Raw genomic sequence first — 9519 nt, 5'->3', positions numbered from 1 at the left:
AAACTGATGCCAGAAATGTAGAAAATGTTTTGTTTTGTAAATATATATATATTGTTTTACAGAATTTTGTGGCTTGTTTTGTAAATACATTTATCAGAAAAGTTTCCTAAAACCAACCAAACAAAACAGGTTGGGGCAGTGCTCCAAGCTGCTGCTGTGAGGGGCAGTGGGGTGGGCTGTGTGGCCCAAACATTATTCTCTCCCCTTTGCATGCACAAGCCTATTCCCACACTTCAAAAGTCTGTGCACACCCCTTTATCACTTACTTTCCCCACCCTTAGGTCCTCAAAAATGGTGATGCCACTGGCGCTGCTGCGAGACTGGTGCAGGTGGATGGGCGTGAATGAGGAGCGCTCTCTGCTCCTCCTGGGCATCCCAGATGACTGCGAAGACCAAGAATTCAAGGATGCTGTGCAGGCTGCCCTGGGCCCCCTGGGCAGATACCGAGTGCTGGGCAAGGTCTTCAGAAAGGATCTGGGGTCGAAGATTGCTTTGGTCGAGTTTGCCGAGTATTTAAGCCGAAGCTTGATCCCCCGGCAAATACCAGGCAAAGGGGGCCCCTGGGAGGTTGTCTGCCTGCCCCAGGCCCCTGATGCTGAGTCACAGGATAGACCCAATTTCCCTGCACAGCCCCAGAGACGAGCAGTGGTTGGTAGGGTAGGTGAGGCAAGAGCCTCAGGTGATGTTGGAGGAATAGGTGAGGTGGGAGTCTCAGGTGAGGAGGAAGCCACAGGTGAGGAGGGAGCCGCAGATGTTGGAGGAACAGGTGAGGTGAGAGCAGCAGGTGAGGAGGGAACCTCAAGCGAGGAGGGAACCTCAAGCGAGGAGGGCACCTCAGACGAGGAGGGAACCTCAAGTGAGAATGGACCCACAGGTGAGGAGGGAGCTTCAGGTGAGATAGGAGATGCAGGTGAGGAGGGAGCTGCAGGTATGGAGGGAGCTGCAGGTGAGAATGGACGCACAGGTGAGGCGGGAGCCTCAAGTGAGAATGAGCCCTCCTGTGAGGAGGGAGCCATAGATGAGGAGGGAGCCGCAGGGGAGGCAGGAGCTGCAGGGCAAGCAGGAGCTGGCTTCGAGGGACGAGCTACCTGTGAGGCAGAAGCTACCAGTGAGGCAGGTGGTACAGGTGAGGCAGGCACTGCAGATGAGGAAGGGGCTGCAGATGAGGCAGATGGTATAGGTGAAGCAGACACTGCAGATGAGGCTGGGGTGGCCGGTGAGGCAGGAGCTGAGGGTGAGGCCAGAGCTGAAGATGAAGCAGGAACATCCGATGAGGAGGGAGCGGCAGGTGATACGGGAGTTGCAGGTGTGGCTGGGTCTCTGAGCGTTGCAGGAGCGGCCGGGGAGGCAGGAGTTCCCATGGAGGCTGCAGCTGCAGGCATTGCCGGAGCCATGGATGAGCCACGGGCCCGGTCCCCTCAGTGGCGGCTGGCCTTGGAGCCCATGCTAGAGAATATGGGCTACCTGGAGCTGAGAACCTTCTCTGGGATGGAAGAGCCGGGTGAAGGGGAAGAGTCCTTTGAGAGCTGGCTGGATCATGCCAACGACATGCTGTACCTGTGGCGCCATGTGACCGAGATGGAGCGGAGGAGGAGGCTGGTGGAGAGCTTGGGGGGTCCGGCGCTGGATCTCCTGTGCAGCCTTCTGGCAGAAGATCCCAACCTGGCAGCCCAGGATTGCCTGATGGCTCTGGTGGAGGCGTTCGGGAGCAAAGATCCCCAGGTGATCGCTCGGCTGAAGTTCATGACGTGCGCCCAGCGGCCCCAGGAGAGCCTCTTTGCCTTTGTGATGCGCCTGGAAGGCCTGCTGCAGTCGGCCCTGGGCAAGGGGGCCATGCACCCAGCCATCGCAGATCAGCTGCGTGCCCGACAGGTGCTCATGCGGGCCCGGCCCAACAACCTGATGCAGAACAAGCTGAAGAGGATGCGGATGGAGAGAAGACCCCCCAGCTTCATGGCGATGCTGCAGCTCATCCGGGAGACGGAGACCTGGGAGACTGACCCAGCGATGGGTGAGCAGTTCCCAGTGGAGGAGGAGGCCCATGGGGTCCTCGGAGACCTGGCTGGTGCCCTAGGCCATATGATCATCACTGAGGGCGCAGCTGCAGGTGGAAGTGAGGCCTCCCCAGCCAGTGGAGATACCTCTGCCCAGGTTGCCTTTTCCAAGGAAGGTGGTGTTGAGGCCCTCCCAACGGGTGAAGAGGCCAGTAAGGCAGTTGGCAGCAGCACCGAGGTTGCCCAGGCTGCTCCTGAAGCCCGTGGTGCTGCCAGGGCAGCCTCTGCCCCTGGGGAGACCACTCAGGAAGATGGAAGGGCTCCCAGCCCCCTGGGCCTAGGTCAAGCAGCACCCTCAGAGGCCCCTTGGGGCTCCGCCACTGCCTGGATGGGCGGGGCTACCCCGGTGGTCCCAGGAAGTCCTGGCTGGGAGCCAGAGGGTCTCCCCCAGGCAGGAGACCAGGAGGCTGAGGAGCCCCCCAAGAAAGGGCTCAAGCCCGTCCCAGAGGAGTCCGGAGATGAGGAAGGGGCTGTAGAGATGAGCCCCCTAGGATTCTCCTCTGGTCAATAGGCTCAGCAGGTCCCAGGCCCCCCGGCCTGGAAGCAGGGAGAGGCCAGGTCAGGCAGCCGCCTGGCCCCACGTTAGGGGCCATGTCATGGTGCCTTGGCCTCCCCACCCCCCCCCAAGAGGGGTCCCCTATTCAGCATCCCCTGGGACAGGCTGCTCCCTGTCCTGGGAAGTCCAGATGTGTCCCTGTAGGTCTCCTAGTGACCCAGATCTCAAGGAACGCCTGCCTGGCCCAGCCCCTCTCCCCTCCCTGTCAAAACACATCCCTGAGCTGTCATCAACTCCCCTCCCAACCCCTGTAGAGCCCTGAGGTGCCCGTGAACCCAGGCCGGGTGTCCCCACCTACCCGGTCAGCCACTCTGAGCCAGCCTTGCCACGTGCTCTGAGCTTCAGCACCAGCCAAGGCCCCGTCCTCAGCTCAGCGTGTGCTTCCCCATTGTGGATTCAGGCCAAGTTCTGCTTGGTCTCCTGGAGATGTGCATGTGTTCTTCTCTGAGCAGTTCCCCCCACCGTGGTGCAGAGACACCCCAGCCCACTCCCAGGAGCTGGTGAGAAGGAGGGGACGGACGAGGGCTTGACTGGTGACCACTCCGGGACCTCAGGAAGGAATATCTGCATTGGGGCTTCGCAGCGGGGCTTCAGGAGGCCCCCGGACCTGTGCCCTGCTGGGCCATGCCATGCTTCCTTGGGACTTGGTGTTCCCGGTTTGGTGCAGTATCCTGCTGTGTGACTGTCCTGTGCCTGCTATAGGGCGTGTGGCCCCGAGTGGGAGGGGCTGCCCTGGGGGGATTGGGCATTGCCAGTGCCCACCGTCCTGGCAAGACACTGCCCGTGAGGCCCTCGGAAAGGGAGAGGGTGTGAGGAGGGAGGGCCACTGTGTGGCGGGAGGGAGGGCACCTCGTTAGGGACTCTGGGAGAACGGGAGGCGGGACTGTGATCTCTAGCGGCCATCAGAAGTTCCCTGTGTTGTCATTCCCTGTCTTCAGTGGTTTCAGTCTGTGTTGTGCTTCAATAAACTTTACTGAATGTTTCAGCTGAGTCTTGTCTCTGCTCTGGACAGTGGAGGGGAGGGGCTGCTGGGGGTGGGGCTGGGGGTTGGGGGAGTGACAGTGGCCTGGTATCCTGAGTCAGCACTGCGTTGCAGTCCCAGCAGGGTTGGGGGGGGTGCAAAATAGGTTCCTGCTCAGCACCCTGAGGTACTTTGAAGACCCAGACATGGTGAGGGTTTTTCTTCCATTTGATAGGTGAACCATAACATTTTGAGGTTATATTTGTTCTCATTTTGGGATAGTTGTGTCTTTTGAACACAACTATAGTTGACAGAGACAGAATAGTCCTCTGTCTTTTGAAAATGGATGGCGACGATCCTGGTTTTCTTTTTTACTAGGGGCAGGTGCCCCTGGCATCCAAGTGCCTGGGACCCAGGGCTGCTCAAGAGGTGGGATGCAGAGTGGGGCTCCAAAACAAGGAACTGGCAAGTCTGGAGGTCTCTAGCCTCCTTGGTGAGAAAGCTAGTATTAGTCTGATAGAATTTTGAAAAAACCCAAATGTATTTTAAGCTGAGGGATTGTAAAATGGGAAAACCTCACTGTGCAACAACAGTGACAGCGCTTAAAGCAGTGGAAAATCAGGCCTGGACACTGGTAGGGTTTCTGGGAGAGCAGGTGCAAACACACCCACACCACCTCCACCTGAAAACAAATTTACTCTTGAAGAGAAGACAGGACCAGTGTACTGAGCCCTGCAAGGGTGAAGGCCCAGTCATGTGAGGGGGAGGGCCAGGGGTGCTCTCTGAAGGGGGGAAACTGACCTGACACTAAGGGCACTGGGATGCTGTCGGACCCAGGGGCCGAACTTGCATCTCTCGTGCCTCCTGCCTTGGCAGGCAGATTCTTTACCACTAGCGCCACCTGGGAAGTGGTGGGAGGGAGGGGGCCAGAGAGGTGTCCTCGCCTGTCCATCACTGTGGCATGATTCAGAGCCTTGTTCCTTTCTGCAAAGCCTTTGGGCCTGGCTCTCCAGCCCTCCCCGAATGCTGGTGGGACCCTGGGCATCCTTTGGCTAATTCCCTTTGTGCTCCCACTGGCCACAATGAGATGTGATGGCTAAAGTCTGTCAGTGATACGAAGGCTGCCCAGTGACACTCGCTGAAAGGATCCCAGACCTTAGCAGGCACCTGCCGGGTGGCCAGGAGTTGGAAAGCTGGGGCTGATGCCCCAAGGGCAGGTCTAGGGCAAAGCAGGCAGAGGTACAAAGGGTGGGTCTTCACCTCTTGTCTCTTGGAACTGAAGTCTGAGGGCACACACGCATGCATGTCCAGCTGGTGCCTCCTGCTGCCTGGGAGGGCTGATTGCCAGTGGCGAGGAGTCTGTGAGCCCCTGGGGGAGGCCCTGGGATTGGGAATCTCCAGGCAAAGCTTCAGTATGTGTATGCATTTGTGTGTGGTGCATATGCGGGTGTATGTGACTGTGTGTGCGTGATTGTGTGGTGTGAGTGTGTAGGGTTGATGTGAACATGTTTGAGCGTGTGTGAGTGTGTGTGTGGCTACATATATGTGTGAACGAGTGTGGGCATGGAAGGGCTTATCTCTCAGGCCACATCACCTTTGCTGACTGGAGCCTGAGACTTCCACCGGCTTCCATCTTCCCCGTGAGCTGGAGGAAGAAGATGTCAGCTGACTCCAGCCAACTGAGGGTGCCAAGCAGACTGGCTGCAGGGGGAGCCCCTGTCCCCAGTGTGCCCCCCTGTTCCCATTCCCCAAAGCTTCGGGTACTTTACTCAAGTCTCAAATGGGGTGGCTGGAGACATCTCTACAGACCTTGACATTGCCTTTCACATTTCCCTCTCTGTCTCCCTCCGCCCTCCATTTGCCCTGCAGTCCAAGCCCACGTTGGCGTAGCCCCTTCTGGCCCTGCTGGGACCTGGGGCAGCTGGTGGAGGTCTGCGGGGTGGCATGGCCTCCACTCCCTGACACACCCTTTCTAGTGGGCAGGGTCATGTCCACGGCTCTGCTGCCAAGGGGTGGCAGCTCACCATGTGGACACCCTCCCTAAGCCCCAGGGAGATCCTGCTGGTGCCTCCTGCAGTCCGCTGGCCCATCTCGGTCCCCGCCCAGTTCCTGTGTGCAGAGGGGGAGACTGTATTCAGCCAATAGCCCCCGAGACTCAGCTATAAGAGTGGATGCTTGCGGGGAGTGCAACTTTGTACCTGACCCTTGGAGGCACTGAGGAACTGGCCTTGAGCAGTTCCTCCACAGGGGCCTTGGTGTGGGGGCCTGAGTCTTGCTCTGTGGACACATCCCAGTAGCCATGCTGGGCTTTAGGGACAAGTTCACCAGAGCAGGGCTCCAGGGACTCTGCCAACAGCCAGGTCCTGCAGGGAGCCAACGACTTCCGAGTGAGCAGGAATCTGGGCTCAGGGTGGCGTGGGAGCTTGTGAGCCTGTGTCCCGGTGGCTGCCTGGCAGGCCCCAAAGCCCTGGCTTTCAGAAGGCTTCAGGCTGGAGACCGTGTCCATCATCTTCACGTAAGCTGCCAATCTTAGCATCTGGAGCATTCCACCATCTTGGGCTGCCCGAGAATCTTGCCACAGCTGCAGGGCAACGCTTCTCTGCTGGGTCCCCAAGAGGCTGGGCCCCAGCAGTTTCCCTGCAGTGATCCCCCCACTCAGTCCTGCCCTCTGGTGCCCATGGAGACAGGTGCCCTCAGGGCTGGGGGGGGGGCGCGCATTGGGGACCCGAGTGCACACGTGTGCTTCTGAGGTAGAAGGCCGATGTTTGCAGGTGTGTATAGAGGGGCAGTGGGGAGGGGTGGAGGAAACAGTGAAAGTGAAAGGAAAGTGAAAGTTGCTCAGTCGTGTCTGACTCTTTGTGACCCCATGGACTGTATAGTCCATGGAATTCTCCAGGCCAGAATACTGGAGTGGGTAGCCGTTCCCTTCTCCAGGGGATCGTCCCAACCCAGGGATTGAACCCAGGTCTCCCACATTGCAGGCAGATTCTTTACCAGCTGAGCCACAAGGGAAGCCCAAGAATACTGGAGTGGATAGCCTATCCCTTCTCCAGCGGATCTTCCTGACCCAGGGATGGAACCGGTGTCTCCTTCATTGCAGGAGGATTCTTTACCAACTGAGCTATGAGGGAAGCCTGGAGGAAACAGTGAGGCATCTACAATGGGGAGACAGCACTTGTCAATTGTACCATGTCCCCTGGGCTGAACTGCAACTAGTTTTCCCAGAATTCCCTGCTCTCTAGGGTCCCAGGTTCGGGTTGACCACAGGCCTGCTGGCTCTTTGTTGCATCTTGCTCTGCTCTGTCTTCCTGGGCAACTTGCAGTCTGTCTTTGCCTTTCAGCAGTTACTTCGGGCTACTTTTTCTTTAACTTCTTTCTGGGTGGCTGAGAAAGTCTGCCACCTAATGCCCTGGGTCCACGTTTAAAGAACTGCTCGGACTTGGGACTTTCCAGGAGTCTCAACTTGCTCATCCAAGGGCTAGAGCCCATTCTCCACATCCAGCCGTGTTTAGAGAGCTGACATCTCCTTCTGTGCTTGTCTTCAGCTCCCTCCTGTGGCCCCTGAGAGGCAGCCAGCTGAGGGCTGCCTCCTGGCCATGACACATCTCCCAGTGACCCAGTGTGATGTTAACAGACACATTGCATGTGATCTCACAAGTATGATGGCTGGCAGAGGGCAGGGCAGAGGACAGTCGTCTCTACCCATATTCTTCCCCACAGAGAAGCTCTCAGCTTGGATAAGCTAGGCCTTTCCAGCCTGGGTTCCTTCCCAGTCCAGAGTCAGGGAGCTGGTGGAGCCAGGTGCTTTGTGCTCCTGCCTGAGTCTAGCTGCCTGTGGTAGATACTGACTTAAGAAAGGAAATTCTTCCAAACATTGGGTTCCCACCCCTCCACCTAGTTTCACAGAAAAATGATAGGCTAGCCTGGCTTCAAAGAGAAAAACAACTACATCCCCAGGCCATAAATTAGGAAGCTCTCCAGCCAAACACTATGTCTGCACAGGGTTAGGGAGCAAATGCCTTCTCAGAAGTGGAGGAGGAATAAGACTGCCCCAAAGTCCAGGGTCAGTCTGGAAGGTCTTGTTAGATCAAGGAAAATTAAGGACACAGAGCACTGGAGCCATGGAATGTCACTATGGAGACCCAGGGAGATGATGTGGACCTGTTGGCAAAAGCCAGGGCATTCACAGCCCAACATGAGTCCTATTTATAGCATGGAAACGGCACCAATTACAAAAATAATAAGAGGAGGAAATGAATGGGAGCAAACAGAAGAAAAGCACATCATAAAGGGAATCATTAATACCTGAAAAATATAGGAAGACTCTAGACAAAAACAAAAAAACAACCCCCCCCAATAAAACTCAAAGAAGTTTCAGAAAACATGATTTCTCAAAATAAAATTTGAAGAAGAGATATAGAGTTCAAAGAAGGGATGATTAGAAAGCAGAAGGAACTGAAAGAAAGGTAGCAGAGTTCAGAAAAGAATGGAAATAAAAAATAAAAATATTGCTGAGATGAAAGCCACAGTGAGAGCAATTCAGGTCAGTGTGACCAAGGTGACCACACACATAGTGACGATGTGGGGACATAGCATTAAGGCTTGAAGAAGTCACACAATATAAAATGGGAGAGAGAAGATTGGAGAGCAGATGACAGTCTGGGAGGCAGCAAAGGAGATGAAGCACATATATAATGGGTTTTCTAGAGAAGAGAACAATCAAGAGAAGAATATCTTCCTGGGACAAGTCACGCTGGCCTTAGACATCTCGTAATCAATTCTCAATGCCGGATGCCAGTGGGGAAAGTTTTCTAAACTTTTGAGGAAAAGGTAGTTTGCTCTGAGAATGTTCCATTTGTCCAACTTGTCCTTCAAGTCTAAAAGCAGAAAGTTGAAATTACCACTGAACAATCAAGGATAGCCAACTAAAAGATAAACTGAAAGTAAGACCTTGGAGATGGAAGGAAATACCCCGATCACTGAACCCATTTATATGCAGAACTAATATTCCATAATTGTGGAATTATGCATTAATCATTGTCCTACTATAGGACAGAATGCAAATTTTTGAAACCTTGACAATGTAAAAGTAATAATCTAACCAAAACCAGAAGTGGAGAACCGAGAGGGCAGGAGGAAGATGGTGAAATGATTTCTTCATCTGTTAGAGCCAAGAGTCATTGGATACTGTGTTGGAAGATATCATTAAACATAATCCTTCAAATATCTCAGAAAACTTAGCATTCTTCAGAATTTTACTCTTTAACTTTTGTGAGATCTTTTAGGAACTAATACTCCTTGGAAAGAAGCATTTAGTACAAGTTCAAGGGTCTTGCCATTTCTTTTTCTTTTCCCCCAGTCAAATTAGTGTGGTACAGGCACACCTCAGAGATGTCTCAGGTTTGGTTCTGGACTACAGCAATAAAGTGGATATCTCAGTAAAGCGAGGCCTCCTCAGTTATGTATTTGAGAAGTATTGATGGTACCTATCCTGTGTGCAGTTGTCAGGTGATGGAGGATGGGACCTGGGCCGGGAGTCATTGTCAGGGAGAGTAGAGAGGGAGGGATGGCTGGACCGGGGGATCCAAGGAGGGGCTGAGAGAACAGGAATTCCTGACTGCCTGGAGAGGGGCATGGGCTCCTGGTTGAGGAAGAAGAGGAGTCAAGGATGACGGGGAGGTTTTCAGCCTGGGCAACTGATGGGGGTTCGTGATCAGCACGTGTGTGTACCTAGGTGTGGGGGATGTGCTCCTAACCTGGGCTGCTCCTAACTTGGGCTGCTCCTAACCTGGGATTCTCCTTAGTTGGGTTGGGAGAGGGGAGGGTGCTGGGGTAGAGGAGGCCATGCCCCCCCACGGGCAGCCTCTGCTGGGTTCTCACTCAGTGTGCCCTGCTGGAAACTGCCTCCCCTGCCGCACTGGCATCTGTTCCCACAAGCGGGTAGCAGC

The 9519-nt window shown here is 55.1% G+C and overlaps 1 protein-coding gene across 1 annotated transcript; it reads left to right on the top strand.

Annotated features, from left to right (window-relative positions):
- Positions 1 to 297: 297 nt before the first annotated feature.
- PNMA6E (PNMA family member 6E) lies at positions 298 to 2565 on the top strand. The gene is made up of 4 exons (XM_052662655.1): positions 298 to 771; positions 862 to 982; positions 1019 to 1055; positions 1110 to 2565. Exons 1-4 carry the CDS (start codon positions 298 to 300, stop codon positions 2563 to 2565), a joined length of 2088 nt encoding a protein of 695 aa, XP_052518615.1.
- Positions 2566 to 9519: the final 6954 nt, after the last annotated feature.

This window comes from Budorcas taxicolor, chromosome X (assembly GCF_023091745.1).
Source record: "Budorcas taxicolor isolate Tak-1 chromosome X, Takin1.1, whole genome shotgun sequence".
Taxonomy (NCBI): domain Eukaryota; kingdom Metazoa; phylum Chordata; class Mammalia; order Artiodactyla; family Bovidae; genus Budorcas; species Budorcas taxicolor.
The sequence above is the reverse complement of the archived record's forward strand: the minus strand, read 5'-3'. Positions and strand labels throughout refer to the sequence as shown.